This window comes from Condylostylus longicornis, unplaced genomic scaffold (genome assembly GCF_029603195.1).
Source record: "Condylostylus longicornis isolate FDR11 unplaced genomic scaffold, ASM2960319v2 ptg000030l, whole genome shotgun sequence".
NCBI classification, from domain to species: Eukaryota; Metazoa; Arthropoda; class Insecta; order Diptera; family Dolichopodidae; genus Condylostylus; species Condylostylus longicornis.
This window is the reverse complement of record NW_026577999.1, coordinates 8236263-8253524: the sequence shown is the minus strand read 5'-3', so window position 1 is coordinate 8253524 and position 17262 is coordinate 8236263. Positions and strand designations below refer to the sequence as shown.

The following is a 17262-nucleotide window of genomic DNA, read 5'->3' as shown; positions in this document are numbered from 1 at the left end:
GATTAACATTAAAAAATGTGGAGAAACACTGAAAATTTAAAATTTCTTTAAAACATAAATTTGTCGATGTTCACATTTAATTCACATAATAATTAAAAACTTAACATTTTTGTTAAAATTGAACTCCAACTTTACTCGATTTATACACATGTCTTTCTGCTATAATAAATATTTTACTTAATATAAAATTGATATCAAAAAATAAATATGTAAATTTAAAATTTATAATAATTTATTTACAATTTCATTTCCGAGTTGTGTATGTATGAGTTCCTTTCCAAAAATAAATTATTTTAAAATATTTAATTACTAAAATACAGATACATTTTTTTCCTATTTTAAATATTATTACTGCAAATTAATTTGAAGCTTCTTTGCCACATACAATTTTATGATATAAAATAAATTAAAGATAAGTTTAAGATTCCTTTTTATCTTTAAACATATATTCTTTCGCCATTGAATACGCTAATCCTAATGTTAAACAACCAACTACAGTACCTTGAGCAGCTACACGTAATTGCATTAAAAATACACTTGTGCTCATGTTTCCTCGTGTACGATACTTGTACGCTCCAATAAGTCCAGCAGCAATAAAACCTCCAATTCCTAAAATAAAAAAAAAAACATTATAAAATACATAGATCTTCAAAAAAAAATTTCAAAGTTCGGTTTAAACTCTTTAAGAATATTTATGATGAATATTGAATACTTAGTTTATGAGATATAAAAATATAGTTTACGATGATCAAAGAAGTGTTTCAATAATTCAGGTCTAACTTAGGTCTTAATATAAAGCATATTCCATACATTAAAACATTGCAATATCTACAAAAAAAAGAATGTTCGAAAATGACAGTTGTATGCTTAAAGTTCTAAAGGAATTTCAAAAGATAGTTAAGCCGTGTTAAAATTACGTTTCCTCAATCTCAAATTTTATCATTTCGAATTCAATTATTAAGATATACATATCTAAATAATCTCGAAGTTGAAAACTAAATTATTTATCATCTGCCAATAGTATCTTATCTTGGCTATTTAATACGAAAATTTAAAAGAAAAATCAAGTTTAAAAAGGACACAAATAAAGGCACGGAAACAATTTTGCTCTATCTTTCTTTAATAATTATTTAAATATGTACATAATTTTAATTGCAACAAATTTGCCATTAAAAATTTCTTGATAATTTTCTTTAAAGTGATAAGCATGCAAATACGTTACTTAAAGAAAAAAAAAAGTTCATAACTCATTGAACAACTATTGAAATTTATAACCGGTGTTAAAGGTAAATATGAACATTTATACATTCATATTTCTGATGAAATCTCGGAAAAATTATATTTATAGAATAAATTAAAAATTATACAGACATAAATATGTACATACGTACTATACGTACGTACTTGGTTTCCAATTGAATTGTGTGTTATCTTCACTGTAAAATTAATTTTAAAATCACAGTCCCTTCCTAATGTCTTAGCATTTTATTTTTCGGAACCTTTAATGCTTTCATATGTACAACCTATATAAGAATGAGTATATATGTACGTACTTATACTGTTAAGTATACATATACATGTTAGAACTGATTATACAATACATAAAGCCGTATATGATTCATAATATTAAACTAGTCACCGGTACTTTTATCTTCTTGCTTATTCAAACAACTACATTTCCATACCCTAAGAAATATATATGTACATATGTAGGTATGTATGTTAACATGTCGTTTTTTTAGGTAAATGAAAAAAAACATGTGCTATGCATGCAGCTTGGAGCATTTAATAATTTTAAAATTAAAATACTAATATTATTTACATACATGCATATTTTTTACCTACATGAAATTAAGAAAATCGTTCGATATTAAAATTACCAAAAATTTATGATTTACTGTAAACAAAATTTATTTTTAGAAAGAAAAAATTATTAAAACAACAGTAATATTTGAATTTCAAAGTTTTTTTTGTTATTTTTTAATTTTTCTTTCTTAAGTTTTTAATATTTCTGGTAATTATAAATAAGCAACACCGTTATTATATCACGTAGCAACTTTTCCAACTATGACGTTGCATTGATATCAATAGTCAGTAGACAGTAATCGGTATTGTATTGGAAAATAATGTCAATTATTCACGTTAATCTTTCTATTTGTAGAAGTAAAAAATTTATATACAAACATGCATGTAATTATACATACTACATATTAGAAATTAGAAGGATTACTGTGTATGTACATACATAAATATATATACATATATATGTATGCACATATACTATTAACCTTGAAAAATTTTGTTTGAATTCAATGTTGAATCCAATATTTTTTTGAAACTAATTTTCTACATGAAATTTTAAAATTGTTTTTTAAAGACTTTAAATAAACAAAAGTAGTTATCAATTTTTAAAATTATGTATTAAACTTTTAAATATAATTTACCCATTAACATAAACGGAGATTCTTTTGCTTTTGTAGCTAATTTTGAAGTACTCTCTTCCTTGGTCTCAAAATATGATGCTGACTTCATCCTTTTATCAAATTTTTATTAATTTATAAATTTAATATACAATATTGAACTTTGTTTAACAGTAGGAATTGAATTAAAATCGTTACACAATACTGATACAATAGGAATTTACTTTTAAAAATCACACAACATTCATGCTAACACCTACTTTCTTTTCAATAAACTAATTTCAACTGAACTGAAGAAAATGATGAAATTGTATGTAGTGTTTTTAAAGACAGAAACATATTGACAGAAACAGTGATGTCAAATCGGGATTTAACAATAACAAGATCTGTTGAATATTTAAGACTTGTAAAAATGTGACTTCATTGTGAAGATATCTTATAAATTTTCCTATTTTATCTGGCTTGTTGTCTTAATTTTACTTTTTAATGCGAAAACAGAATCAAAGTGGTGAGGAGCAACGGCGGACGATGATGTAATACGAATTTAATTTTTTTTCAACATCGGCGATTAAATTCGCGGCGTAAATTCGCTTGATTTTGGCCAGTCTCATTTAAGTATGTGTATTCCATATGTATTCTGACATTTCGTCGCGAAAAATCGCTCTTGTTTTGTTTTCAACTTTTATTGAACAAATTTGACGTAATTCCTGAACAAATGCAAAAATTTCTCCTTTCGTTTTCAAAAAAACTCCGAGTTATGGAATTAATAGAGAAAGTAATTTAAAAAAAAATATCATAGAAAGACATCAAGTTCCAAATAATAAACAAGTAATATTTTAAAGAAAACATTAAATTTTAGTATCAAATAAACAAACTAATTTAAAACATTTAAACTAACTTAAAAAGCAAGTTAAATTCTATAATTTTCAAAACTTAAAAAAATTTTTAAGAATGTCATCCTGGTCTCGGTGAATGGTGATATATTTTTGAAATATCAAAATCCTGCTTAAAGGGTAAAGACGTGTCAAATATCAACAGTCAATATAAATTCTGTCGATCTTACGTCAACTGTCATATTAAAAAATTAGATTTTTTAATTTTCTTCGAAGTTTGTTTTGTTTTTGTTAAACAAGTCAAGACGGACTTGTTTCGCTATTCGCTAATCTAGAGCCTTTTCCTATTAATTTTTTAAAAAAGAAAGAGAAATATATTTTATTCGGTATTATGGACGTTTTTAATAAATTTTATTCTTCAGTAAGTACAACAGTTTCTCAATTATCAAGTGTTTTGCCAGGTATACATTTGAGTGGTCATGAAATACAAGAACAGGTCGGAACTGCTGGAATTGGTGAGATTATAATAAAGGAAAATTTTTAAAAAAATTACGACTTTATGTACGTTGTAGGCTCTTTCTGGAAGATACACAATGGTATCAAAAAGACAACAAAAGAAAATGTTTCGATATTTGTTTTTGAAAAAAAGACTCTAGAAAGATTTAATAAGGAGGAACGAGAACATCTGTTAGGCATTTTACGAAAGAGGTGAAGGCCATTTATCACCTGATAGTTTCCATTTTAAAAAATTTTCTGATTTCAGCATTCAACAATTAACAAAAATAAGACATCCTCAAATTTTAGAGGTTCGTCATCCATTAGAAGAAAACAGGGATTGTCTAGCATTTGCTACCGAACCTATATTTAAGTGCTTAAGCGACAGTATATCCTCTACTAACGTGGAAGATAAGTTGTCAGATCTCGAAATAAAATACGGCCTTTTACAACTTATAGAAGGTTTGAATTTTTTACATTCCGAAATGAAAATTGTACACTGCAATTTAACTCCAAATAATGTGATTATAAACCAAAATGGAAAATGGAAGTTGTTCGGTTTTGACTTTTTTATAACTGGACAAATGAAGGATGGAAGTTATGAATGGATTTATGAAGGTTTTAACGCTAACTTAAATATTGTACTTCAGCCACCTTTAGAGCATTTGGCACCGGAAACTGGGTTAAACTATTCCATAACAACAGATAGTGACTTATACTCATTCGGTAAGAAATTAAACCAATTAAAAACAACTTTCAACCGAAAATAACAATTTTCAATTTATACTTTAAGGGGTCCTAATATATTGTATATATAACAAAGGGAAACCAATGAAAAATTTTTTTGGAAAGTATGATAGTTTCAAAAACTTTTGTAAAGAAATCAACCTAGGTAGATTTCCAAGTTTTGATTGCATTCCTTTAGAGCTTAGGGATTCATTAAAATCTCTAATGCATTCAAGTCCTCTTCATAGAACAAAATTACACGAATTTAGAAATGTAAGTTATTTATTAACGATTGCAATTGTTTTTCACAGTTTTTTTTTGCAGGTATCGTTTTTCAATGATATGGAAGTGAAAAGTTTAACCCATCTAGATTCTCTCTATCGACTTGATAATTTAGAAAAATCTAAATTTTTAAAAGGTGTGGGTGATGTTATCCGAGCATTTCCGTTACGAGTAAATTTACAGATAATTCTTCCAAATTTAGTCAAAGAGTACATCAATCCTCAAATGATACCATTTGTGTTGCAAAATGTTTTTATAATAGCAAAACAATGTGAATCAGAGCAATATAGGAAACATATTTTTCCACACCTCATTCCAGTAATGAAAATACATGAACCAATTCAAATTTTTTATGTCATACTGCAGAATATGGATTTGATTCTAAGTGCATCATCCAAAGAAAATATTAAATATCATGTTTTACCAATGCTTTACAAAGCTTTGGACAGTAATAATTCCAATCTTCAGGAGATGTGTATGAAAGTTTTGCCCGAAATTTCGTCTTTAATAGATTCTTCAGCTATGAAAAATATATTGTTGCCAAAAATTCAATCTCTTTGTCTGAATAGTGGAAGTTTATCAGTTAAGGTAAATGGTTTAATTTGCATAGGTCATCTTCTGGATAATTTAGATAAATGGTTAGTATCAGACATAATTCTGCCATTTTTGGTAAAAATTCCTAATCGCGAGCCAGCTATTATAATGGCTGTAATAGGTAAAATTTCCTAGGTGTAAAATTGAAACATAATTAAAATTTATTTTATCATACTTTTTAGGTATTTTCAAACTAATCATGGCTAATAAAAAATTGGGATTATCTAAGTCAGAAATTGCCACTAAAGTAATCCCCTATTTAATGCCATTGAGTATAGAAAATAGTTTAACAATGAATGAGTTCAATTCTATAATAAATTTAGTGAAAGGTTTGTAGGAAAATTATTTGTAAATTTTTATGTGATGATATAATTTACATTTCTGTGTATATTAGATTTGGTTAATCGCGTTGAGACAGAGCACCGAAGTAAAATTGAACAATCTGTGAATAATTCAACATTACCAACTACGTAAGTTGATGTTTGTAATAATGCACTTGTATATTTCATATATTCTTAATATTTTTATTTATGTATGTCCATTATATGTTTCAGTATTCCTGACCCCGTCCATGAGTTAGACCTTAGCAATTCCAGTAATAACTTCTCTATTGACAAGTAAATCTTGACAAATACTTGGTATTATAATTTTTTCAACCATTTTTGTATTTTTATAGGGTTCCTGAACGGCAGGAGATAAAAATTCAAAATATTGAAAGTAATTTAAATTCTGAAATCGAAAAACAGTAAGTTTAAAAATTTATTAATGCAATTTCAAATAAAACAGAATTTTTAAAGCTTTCAGATTTCTTCGAAGCTCGCAATTAATAATGTCAATCCAACAATTCAACCAAGTCCTAACTATTCCACTATAAGCAAGGAGTCTTTTTCTAATTCACAAATAATACATAATCCATTTAACCAGACGTCTTCGCATGGCAATAATAACAAGCCGCTTACAATAGAAAGTAATATGAACAACGTCAAAATTGCACCAACGAATAACAGCAAAGGAAGTTGTTTTCAAGATCTTGATCCATTTGCATCAACCACGCATAAAGTCCCAATGAATCAAATTCCAATTAGCAATTCGAGTTTCAATAACTTTGAAATTTTAAGACCAAATTCAAATAATTTAAATTTTCAAAATAATAACTCTAGCTCCAACATAAATCAACTAAGTCAGCAAGATATACTTGACTTTTTAAAATAAATTAAATTGTTAATAATATAAAATATAAAAAAAAAATTAGTGTCTAACAGTATTTATAAACTAAAAACCTATAATAATTTAACAAAAATCTACAATTAAATATAAATAATATTTAGTGAATAAGACCATGTGTGCGTAAATATTTATGTAAATGAAGTCAAAATACAAGTTTTTAAATAGTGAAAAATAATTTTATTTTGTGTGTACTTATTTCTTATTTTTTGATCTTTTCTTGTGCGTCTTTTCTGAGTTAGATGTAAAAGATGGGGAACTAGAGTTTTTTGATCTGCTCGCGGTTGAAGACACATCTTTAGAAGATTTTCCCTTTGAACTTTTGCTATGAGTTGGAGATGAATCTTGGGTACGATGATACGGTGAGGAAGAAGCAGAAGATGATGGTGTTGAAATTGGAAAATTTGTTTCAACTGGAACAATTTTGTTACATGAACTACAACACCAGTCTTCATCGTTCGCATCTGCGTCAGTGATATTTGGTTTGTGACATTCCTGATGGTACCTGAACATACATACATAAAATAAGGCTGAATTATGTGCAAAAATAACTTACAATTTTTGACAAGTGTTACATTCAACTAAGCGATTCCCCGCAGTTAAAACCATTGCACCACAAAGCACGCAAACTAAATCTCCGAATTCCTAATTAAGAAACAACAAATTAAACTTTTATATCTATATGATAAGAATATTTATATACTGTAAGATTTTCCTCTTCAGAATGTATGCTAATAGTTTCTTCAGGAATACCTGGCGAATCAACTTTTTCTGTTTGTTTAATGGTCCTAGGGAATGTTGTTTCTTCGGCTAAAAAAGTTTTTTTGCTGTTACATACTTATTTATAAATTCCATGATTAATATACTAAGGAATTTCTTATTCAATGTGTTAATCAATGTCTTTGAATATCCAAACCGTTGCTTAATTATTTCGTCCAAAGTAATTCTAAGCTTTTCGGCAGAATCCGGGGCATTTGAATGCAGTAATTTAAGAGACATCTTAATAATAGGGTCTACCTCAGCCATATTAATTTTTACTGGTTAATTTTCTATATAACTTTTAATGTTGAATTATCAATTGAAACCCCTAGAAAAAAATTTAATCCACAGTATTTACTTATTTAGACGCAATACGAAAGTTAAAAAATCAGATTTTTTAATTAAATTTTCTTTACTACATAAAAATGAAATAACATTACATGTGTTTACACGACGACTTTTGAATCACGGATTGACGTATATATGTTTAATTTCGTTTGCCGAAAAGCGTGTAAACAGCCATATTTATAATAATTTTAATATTTTTAAGCCAGTAACAGTCGTGTTACTAGTGGTCGTTTACATATTATAGGACAAAAATAAGATATAATATGATCCTAATGAAAGTCATAAATGCAAGAAACCAGTGCTTAGCTCAGAATTTTTCTGACAGTAAATAATATACTATATTTCAATTTCATCAGATTTACTGTCAGATTTTTTAAAAAGAAAATATATTACACAATAAGTTTTTTTAAGGTTTTGAACAACGATCACCTGGTTTTTATTTTGTTTAAAATTCCAGCAGCTTGATAGAATTTGAACCAAAGCGCTTATAATTTCATCCTAATATCTAAACAGTCATAAGACTTTATCACAGATTTAATCTTAGATTTTGTTGTATATGTAAACAAATCCCAAAATTACAAAAAAAATACTTTTTCTAGGCTTACAAAAAAATGTATTGAAATGAAAAAAGCGCATTTCGGCATTATATTTTGTATACCTGGTCTACTTATATAATTCTTGAAGAAAAAACCCAATCTAGAGACAAATGTTTTACTTTTTAATAAGATAACTTAATTTGAAGTAAATCATTCTGTCTCTTGAAGGCTAAAAAATTTTATAATTAATTTCCGTTTTCATGGATTAACACTAGGGGATCATCAAGTCAATAAAATGTTAACTGGTACAAATAGAAAAATTTACCTTTTAGTACAATCCTCAAATTTATTAAAAGAGACTCAGTTTGGCAATACTAGCATAAACAATGTTTTCTAAAGTTATGCACATATGCTAAGATTTTATATAAAAGTATTCGTTTGATCTCCCAAATAGAAATAATATAAACAAAGTTTTTAAGATTAACAAGAAAATATTTTTAATTGGCAAAATATTTTCAACAAAGAAATGATTGAGTGATTTAAGTACAAAAAAAAAGAAAAAGATTATTAACTACAAATTGAGGTTGAAAAAATTAAAAAAATGAATAAAATTATTTTATTTATTTACCTTACTTCGTTTATATGTAAGTAATATTTTCAAGTTTATGTATGAAAAAATTAAGTGTTTTATTAATTAATCAGTCAAATAATTTGTATCATACCAATTAGGATTTCATTGTTTTCATTTGAAATATTACTTGCTTATTATGAATATAATCAGATATACTTATGCATATGCATGGTAGAATCGAATATGAATGGCTGCCAAAATTAGTGTGTATAACAAAGCCGGTTTAGAAGCGTTTCCAAAAAATAAAAAAAAAATCTCAAAAATGTTGATTCTCTTAAAATTTTGTTTCAATTTACAGGTTTATCTTATCAAAATCCGACTATATCTGATATATCACCAGAACAAATTCATGAAATTGGAGAAAACGCAACTTTGAATTGTACTGTAGAAAATGTTGACAACTATGCTGTAACATGGGCTAAAGTACAAGAATCTGGTTCTGTTGTCTTATCATTGAGAGAAAGCTTGGCACTACCTGATAAAAGATATTCGATTAAAGTAATAAATGCAGATGATAGTAAGATATATTCATTTGGAATAAATGCACTTGAAGCTAGTGATAGTGGTGCATATGAATGTGAAATTATTATATCGACAACTTCACAAAAAATGAAAAGAAGTGTTAAATTATTAATAAAGCACCCACCGTATATACCAGATAATTTGATTCAAAATCCGTATACAATAACTGAAGGCTCCAAAGGAGAAATAACATGTCAGGCTGAAGGATTTCCAAAACCGTCCATAACTTGGAGAAGAGAGAATGATGCAATTATGCCTGGTGGTGGAAATCATTTTGAGTGAGTAAACATATAATTTTTAATAAAATTTTTCTAATTGAAATAAACTAATTGCGTAATTTTTGCTTTAAGAGGAAACACGTTAAAATTTAATTCAGCGCACCGATATGATCGTGGTACATATTTCTGCATTGCAGATAACGAAATAGGTACACCCTCCAAAAAGCCAATTCAAATTGAGGTAGAATTTAAGCCAGTAATTACAACTCCAGTGCCAAAAGTTGGTCAGGCAAAGAACTATGCCATAGAACTAGAATGTGATGTTGAAGGTTTTCCTGCTCCAGCAGTATCATGGTACAGGAATGATAAACAATTGCAAAGTACAGGAAATTTCTGGTATATTTCCATTTTTTGTAATTTAATTGTATACCATAAGAAAATATTATTTTGTTTATATTAATAATTAATAAATTAGTTATAAATATCTATTATATGTAATAAAATCCTATTATTCAGAGTATTTAATATTTAATTTAAAAAACTTTTGATAGGATTACAAATAATGCCGCAAAGCACGATATAACCAATTCCGTTCTACGCATTTCTTCTGTTGGAGAACCGGATTATGGGGATTATATTTGTAAAGCTGAAAATAAACTTGGAAACTCAGAAGCTCGCGTCACTTTATTTGGTATTTATTAAAAAAATAAATTATTATTGGTTTTTGATTTGTTTAATTTTTGAGTTTTTTCTTTATTGTAGAACCAGTAATACCTGTTCATAAAATTTAATTGAATTTTAAAGGTATATCATGTTAGTTTAATTCTTAGAATTTATTTTGGTAAATTTTATTTTATAAACATTATATTCATTCTCACTTCGTAACTTCCTGCAAGTTTTTAAATTGGTTTGATTATTTTTTTTATTAAAAATATAAAATTAAATTTTTTCTAGAGGTCCCCTAATCAATTTTTTAAAATTAATTGTAAATTTTTTTTTTCCGTTTTAAGGACCAAGGATACCAAATATTCATTTTCATGCATTAATTTCATCTGGATCAACCAGTTGCAGCATTTATAATTATAAAATATTTTTAATTACCATGACAATTCTGTGTTTATACAAGATTATGTAATATGAGATTTAATAGCATAACTTTTTTTAATTTTAATATTAATTTTATGATTAAAGAGTGAAATTAATTGATTATAATTTACTTAACTGGATGCTTTGTGATTATAAAGATTGTAATTGAAATTGAAGTTTGTAATAAATTTTTTGGAAAAGAAATACATATATGTATATTTTCAATCTATTCGCTATTTTAAGTTTGTAAAATTCCAATCAAAGATAAAATCAACAATTTACACGATATGTGCATGTAAATTCTTCAATTCCTTAATTAATTTCATTGATACTTCAATAATCACTTTATCATATTGAATAAAGTAGTCTCTCATTTATTTTTTAGAGGATTTTAATACCGTTTATATTACAAAAAAGAAATCGCACCGTCTTGCATATTCATATAATATAATATACAGATATAGAGCTACTAAATAACAGATTTTTGTAAATTACGTAAAATAAAAATGAGCAGATCCAAAAATTGACAATCATTTGTTTGGCAGAAGTCATTGAATTTGGAGATTATATGAAATTAAATATAAAACGAAAATTAAACAAAATTTTTTACTTTCTTGATTTTTAGAATACAACATGTATATTTTTACATTTAACTTTTTTTTTTAAAATAAAATTTAAAAATTTTGCATTTTTAGGGAATACAAAATTGTACTTATTTTTATATTTTAAACTTAAAATATTACTAACACGTTTCTTTTTATAATATATTTTATCTTCTTATGGAATATTTTAAAAAATAAACAAGCAATTCTAAATTAAAACAAAAAAGTATAACTTTTTTATTTTTTTTTTTTTGTTAATTTATAAACTCTATATTATGTATCTTTAGTTTTTTTTTTTGTTATTTTTTCTTTTTGTATAATGGTATATTAATGTTTATCATAATTATTAATAAAATAAAATTTCATTTTTTTACATGATAAGTTTTAGTACATAAACAAAATTTTTCAATTTCTAACGAAAAAATAAAAACAATAATTTTGTTGGGATGAATTAGATTTTGTCTAATAATTTATTATAATTTAGGATTAGAATTAATTAAATCTTTTCATACTTTTATTATGAAAATCTCAGAATATTGTGTGTAACGAACTCCAATAACCAATTAATTAAAAAAAATAAGTATTTTAATAAATTATATTCGGATCTATTATGATTTTAGTAAAATAAAATCAACAACTGTGAATGTTTTTTTTTTAATTTAAAGCAAAACGTTTTGTTTTATTAAAAGAATTGGAATAAGTTAATTAAAATAATAAACCGAAAAATTTTCTGGAAATATGTGTTTCAGGAAGAATGTACATAATATATGCACTTATGAATGTACATATGTAGGGACAACTAAAGAAAAAAATAAATATTATTTTTTTCGTGAAAAAAAAACTGCCAAAAATTGAGATAAGTTTTTCATTAGAAATAAGTGTAATGAAAGCTTAGAAGTTTATTAGTTACTAAATGAAAGAAATTTCATTAAAGAGACAAAGGCATATTATTATGTATGCTTGTGAGTATATAGCTGTCTGAATAAATAAAATATAAAATAAATATTTCATTTATTTTGAAAAAAATTGCATAAAAATTAAAAAATTTGAACGAAGAAACCACTCTTTTTTTTGTACGTAAAATACAATGTTTAATAAATGCACATAAATTTTTGAATTTATGCATAATTAAATCAAAATAATTTATTTTAATTAATAAATTATTAAAATAATTATTAAGATAATGTGAATGATAAAAACAATTATGCGACAGGTCTCGTTATATTTTATATTTTGGAGGAAAAATTTCAATTTTTTTTTTGTTAGTTTAATGAAACTGAAATCAAAGTAGAATACAATAGTTGAACTCAACCAATATTTATAAATTATTTAATTAAAACTTAAACATTAATAAAATAAATAAATTATTAATTACACAAACTTCTCATATTATATTTATTTATTTATTTTTTTTTTTTTATCGATTTATATATGTATGTATGTATTTTAATTTTAATACTTTACTTTTTTTTTGTTTTCTTTTTTCTTTTTTCTTTTTTACTTTCATATACGTTTTAATCAAATTTTTAATTGCTAAATTTGTTATAGATTTTTTATTTGCGCTATGCTAACTTATTAATATATTTTATATATATATATATATATATATATATATATGTATATATATATATAGTTTTTTTTTAAATAAAAATTTAATGAACTTTTTCATATTATTTATTATTTTTTATAAACGGAACATATAAAAACCGTATAGTAGAAGTTATGATGTATGTAGTTAAATTTAATAATATATTTTCTTTAAGACTTAAAAAATCACAAAACAACTATATAACATATCAAATTTAATTAAATTAAATTATTAAAAATTTTAATAATCTACAAAAATTAAAGCTTTTTTTTTTTATTCTTTCATTCTGTTAAATATATTTTATGTAATATATAATTTAATATTTTTCTTTAATTGTATTTCTTTAATGAGCTTATTTTGTTAAATTGGGGAATAACACTTTTTATATATAACACATTATATTGTTCATTTTCGGCAACAGTGAAATAACTCAAAATACGATTTTTGATTTATTTATACAAAAATAATCATTTAAAAAATTTGTGCAAAAATTCGAATTCTCTAGCTTTTAAAAAATAAATTATAAAATAATGCTAGAATCAGATAAGAATAAGATATTATTAACTCAAAAATTTTAAAATTAGATTTTCTCAAATGTGTAAATTTTGAGTTAATCTCAATATTGTAGAAAACGAGTGATATATAATGGATAAAACAAAAATAAATTTTAATAAAATAAAATGATTAAATATTTTACAATTAATGAGGAAACAATTTATTATTTAAATAATTATTACGCATTTTTCATATACATTATATAACAAAATATAATATACATTTATATTTAATTTATGAATAATATTAATGGAAAATAAATTTATATATATATATATATATATATATATATATATATATATATATATATATATATATATGTATGTATGTAAATATTATTTTTTTTTATGATATTTTCCCATAAGTAACAACATTTTCATATAAATTAAAATTAATTATTAATAATCTTAATTAATATAAAATAAATAATGAAGAATGGAGACAACGATAGATTTGTTTTTCTTGATTCCTGCTCTTGAAGAAAAATTTAATTGTTTTAAATTTTTTTATTTCGGATCTAAATTCGATTAAGTAAAATTATAAAATAATATGTATACAAAAAATATACCTTGGCTCATTTAGAGCCAAGAAGAAATCATAAGAAATTAAAAGTCGAACAGACTCAAAACTTCTACCCCTAAAATTAAATTTAGTTCAACATCAAGGTCGCAATCTACTAATATATTATTGATATGATAATTACGGATCATTATATTTTGTATATATTTTTTACAATGAAACTTTCTATTTATACAATACACATATATTATATAATTATATATAATTAAAGCAAATAATTTAATATTAATATTTTATATTTAATAAATTTTAAAATTATTTATTTAATTAAAGTTTTTATAAACTTTAAACCTACCTAAAAAATCCAACTGTAACCCGCTTGCCGGATATGCGACGCGACTCATTTGAAAATTTTTTGTGACATTTCGCATTTATGAAGTACGTGTTTAATATAATGCGGCTCTGGAACACTCATTTAAAATACAAATCATTTTATCTATTGTGAAAAAATGAAGAGCAGTCAAGTAATTTTTTAATTTAACGATATTGTTTTTTTTTTGCATATAAATTATTTATAAAATTTATAATTAAATTTTTTTTAATTAAAATGTTTTTTTTTTTTTTGTTTCTTTTTGTAAAATGGAAGCGAAAATAGCATTTTTGTATTGTTGTTACTGTTGGGAAAAAGAATATCACAAAATTCAATTCCTAATTTTTAAAAATATTCAAAATTAAAATTACATTTGAGTGTTATTAAAGAAAATTAACAATAGTTTCGAGAAGCCTAATTTTGTTATTTTAATTATCTTTATTGAAATTAAACGTTGGTGGACTGTACATTTCTATATTTGCTCGAATTCTTTTTTATCTTTGATTTTGTTTTTTTTTTGTTGTATTTTAATTTTAATTTTTGGGATATACGATTTTTCTCTTAATTAATTAACATTCATAATTCTTTAATTACAAATCCTTAAAATTATGGGGCTTTTGCTCATTGTTGTTTCTTTTTTTTTTTGTATTTTTAAGAAGGGGACTTTTTTTTTTACTTGTATACATATACATAACAAATATATATATGCATATATGTACATATACATATAATTTATATTCATATATATACATATATTTATTTATTTATGAATAATATGCATGAGTTCAATTTTAATTTCTTTTTATTTGAAAATCGCACTAAAAAGTAAAAAGTCTATACAAACATGAATGTATGTAAGTATATCTAAAATGAAATTTGTATATTTTAAGATTTCAAAGATTTTTAATATTATTAAAATTAGTATTGGATATGGTATAAATTTAGTTTTTGCAATGATCTATAAACTTTTAATGTTTATATTTATAATCGATAAGGTCTACTAACATAAATAAGCCTTTTTTTTAATTTGCGGCATTTTAACAAACAATTTTCACAAACTCTTTTAAATTTGATCGAGTTTTCCTTTAAATAAATTTCACACACATCTCCTCGTTTTGATATTTCTTGTTCTTGATTTAAATTTAACTAAATTAAATAAATTGAAAAAATAAATAATAAAATCATGCCTAGTGTAGAGTAAAATTTTAAACTCAAAATTAAATCTGTAAGCAAAATTAATTTTACCATTAAAAAAATCTTTTAATTTTACCATTAAAAAGAAAGATTTTCTTTGCAATTGTGTATTTTACATAACTAAGAAGAGTAGTATCGAGAATATTAATAACCATGTTACATAAGTACATATTTGGTTCTTATAGTTTAGTGAAACATTTACAATTTCTCTACCAATAAGAATAAAGTTTGTTATTTAATTTTAATTTATATGGAAATGATTAACAGACTGATCGGAATTTATTACTGATTTATAAATACATATGTTAAGTGTAACTTTATATCATCGTTTACAATCGTTTCCCAGGGGTATTATTAAGAAATATGAACATACTTGCGTATAAATTCTCAATCCGAACTGAGTATCACAACACTTTGCATCCTACTAATATTAAAATAAGACAAAATTGTGATATTTTTCTTTATTTTTTTTTGTTTTTGTAATCATTTCTCGATATTTGGTCTGCACTTCTATACTACAAAATACATATGTATGTACTCATACAAAAATTTTTATTTACTTTGATATTCCAATCGTAATATTTTTCTTATTTTACAACTATGTGAGATTATAAATTATCAGAATTTTGTAAAACAATTGAAAAAAATATGACAATGAAACAGTAAAACTATATAAAAAAGGAATGTTGGACAAACATCGGCTAAAACTGAATAAAATAAAAAAGATATAAAAGGTCACAAAATTACATAAAAATATTAATTCATATTACGCAAAATGATGTTAATATAAATTGTTTTATTATCATATAATATGTATTTATGTACGATTAATCATATTATTTTATTTATTTATTCATTAAATTCCTTATTAGAGTTTTAGCTCGTATAGACTGAAAACATATTTATGTTAGCGATTATTAATCCAAAAGTACATTTTGTAAATTTTATGAAACAACTATTCTCTGAAATACACGTTACATTGTTGACATTTAAATTAGAAAAATAAAATTAAAGCAAGACTAGTTTATTATATGCATTGCATTTCAATGATTTTAACGAAAACATTATGGGAAGTCAAACATTTAGACCATTCATTCTTTATTAATCTAATGCGGAAGATACACATTTGAAAATATATTTCATTTAAAAAAGATTGCCAACTAAAATCATATCAATCAATATTAATTAAAAAATATTAACTTAAAAAAGAAGTTAATGAAAATTTTCCAAAAAAGAAAAAGAACCGATTATTTTCACTAACAATTTAAAAATTATTTTTAAGAATAGTTTAAGCGAACGTAAATATATTACTTTATTATTTAAATTGTTCAATAATATAAAAACATGATTTGAATTGAAATTTAAAATAAATAAAAAACAATATTTAATTAAGGAAACAATATATTTTGGAAAATGTTAGAATTTAATACATGTATTATTATATATTTATATAATTATATAAATACGTACACATATGTACATATATTTTTTATGAAATAATGAAACGTAAAATAATACACAAATTTAACAAAACAGAAAACAAAAAACGAATAATTTAAATAACATAATTTAAAATTAAAATAAATACATAACTACACAACGTTTAACTAGCAGAAAATTTAAAATTTCTTTTTAAATTTTTCAACAGAATTAACTCTTTGGCAAACTTATCTAAAATAAAATTAGAAATACTTAAAGTTTAATAAAAAAAAAAAAATTAAAATAAGTAATTTTTATATTGCGTTACCCTGCAAAAAAAA

The 17262-nt window shown here is 23.8% G+C and overlaps 4 protein-coding genes across 5 annotated transcripts; 2 read left to right on the top strand and 2 right to left on the bottom strand.

Annotated features, from left to right (window-relative positions):
- Window positions 1-59: 59 nt before the first annotated feature.
- Window positions 60-2710, bottom strand: LOC129607829 (HIG1 domain family member 1A, mitochondrial). The gene is made up of 2 exons (XM_055519018.1): window positions 2445-2710; window positions 60-609 (listed from the first exon to the last, which is right to left on the bottom strand). Exons 1-2 carry the CDS (start codon window positions 2530-2532, stop codon window positions 419-421), a joined length of 279 nt encoding a protein of 92 aa, XP_055374993.1. The 5' UTR covers window positions 2533-2710; the 3' UTR covers window positions 60-418.
- Window positions 2711-3543: 833 nt separating this feature from the next.
- Window positions 3544-6706, top strand: LOC129607898 (SCY1-like protein 2). The gene is made up of 10 exons (XM_055519143.1): window positions 3544-3768; window positions 3826-3961; window positions 4017-4474; window positions 4542-4747; window positions 4799-5471; window positions 5533-5679; window positions 5745-5820; window positions 5905-5967; window positions 6027-6095; window positions 6148-6706. The coding sequence occupies exons 1-10, from the start codon at window positions 3645-3647 to the stop codon at window positions 6560-6562; spliced, it is 2367 nt and encodes a 788-aa protein (XP_055375118.1). The 5' UTR covers window positions 3544-3644; the 3' UTR covers window positions 6563-6706.
- Window positions 6704-7739, bottom strand: LOC129607899 (integrator complex subunit 12-like). The gene is made up of 4 exons (XM_055519144.1): window positions 7441-7739; window positions 7278-7384; window positions 7131-7219; window positions 6704-7079 (listed from the first exon to the last, which is right to left on the bottom strand). Exons 1-4 carry the CDS (start codon window positions 7598-7600, stop codon window positions 6770-6772), a joined length of 666 nt encoding a protein of 221 aa, XP_055375119.1. The 5' UTR covers window positions 7601-7739; the 3' UTR covers window positions 6704-6769.
- Window positions 7740-8607: 868 nt separating this feature from the next.
- LOC129608037 (protein amalgam-like) lies at window positions 8608-10807 on the top strand. Of its 2 annotated transcripts, XM_055519343.1 has the most exons (6): window positions 8611-8861; window positions 9147-9648; window positions 9721-9984; window positions 10140-10279; window positions 10351-10392; window positions 10599-10734. In XM_055519343.1, the coding sequence occupies exons 1-5, from the start codon at window positions 8819-8821 to the stop codon at window positions 10377-10379; spliced, it is 978 nt and encodes a 325-aa protein (XP_055375318.1). In that variant the 5' UTR covers window positions 8611-8818; the 3' UTR covers window positions 10380-10392; window positions 10599-10734. The 2 variants fall into 2 exon arrangements, with proteins under 2 accessions (XP_055375317.1, XP_055375318.1); XM_055519342.1 differs by lacking the exon at window positions 10351-10392 and having other exon boundaries at window positions 8608-8861; window positions 10599-10807.
- Window positions 10808-17262: the final 6455 nt, after the last annotated feature.

What these genes read in the sequence shown, in the direction of transcription:
- LOC129608037 (XM_055519342.1), top strand. Translation starts at nt 8,819, where the DNA reads ATGAATAAAATTATTTTATTTATTTACCTTACTTCGTTTATAT. An exon ending in TTACCTTACTTCGTTTATAT is followed by an intron (nt 8,862 to 9,146) that starts GTAAGTAATATT and finishes TTCAATTTACAG; the next exon opens with GTTTATCTTATCAAAATCCG. An exon ending in AGCTCGCGTCACTTTATTTG is followed by an intron (nt 10,280 to 10,598) that starts GTATTTATTAAA and finishes TTCCGTTTTAAG; the next exon opens with GACCAAGGATACCAAATATT.
- LOC129607829 (XM_055519018.1), bottom strand. Translation starts at nt 2,532, where the DNA reads ATGAAGTCAGCATCATATTTTGAGACCAAGGAAGAGAGTACTTCAAAA. An exon ending in ATCTCCGTTTATGTTAATGG is followed by an intron (nt 610 to 2,444) that starts GTAAATTATATT and finishes TTTTTATTTTAG; the next exon opens with GAATTGGAGGTTTTATTGCT.
- LOC129607899 (XM_055519144.1), bottom strand. Translation starts at nt 7,600, where the DNA reads ATGGCTGAGGTAGACCCTATTATTAAGATGTCTCTTAAATTACTGCAT. An exon ending in ATTGAATAAGAAATTCCTTA is followed by an intron (nt 7,385 to 7,440) that starts GTATATTAATCA and finishes AAACTTTTTTAG; the next exon opens with CCGAAGAAACAACATTCCCT. An exon ending in CTGAAGAGGAAAATCTTACA is followed by an intron (nt 7,220 to 7,277) that starts GTATATAAATAT and finishes TTTCTTAATTAG; the next exon opens with GAATTCGGAGATTTAGTTTG.
- LOC129607898 (XM_055519143.1), top strand. Translation starts at nt 3,645, where the DNA reads ATGGACGTTTTTAATAAATTTTATTCTTCAGTAAGTACAACAGTTTCT. An exon ending in AATTACACGAATTTAGAAAT is followed by an intron (nt 4,748 to 4,798) that starts GTAAGTTATTTA and finishes TTTTTTTTGCAG; the next exon opens with GTATCGTTTTTCAATGATAT. An exon ending in AATTCTGAAATCGAAAAACA is followed by an intron (nt 6,096 to 6,147) that starts GTAAGTTTAAAA and finishes GAATTTTTAAAG; the next exon opens with CTTTCAGATTTCTTCGAAGC.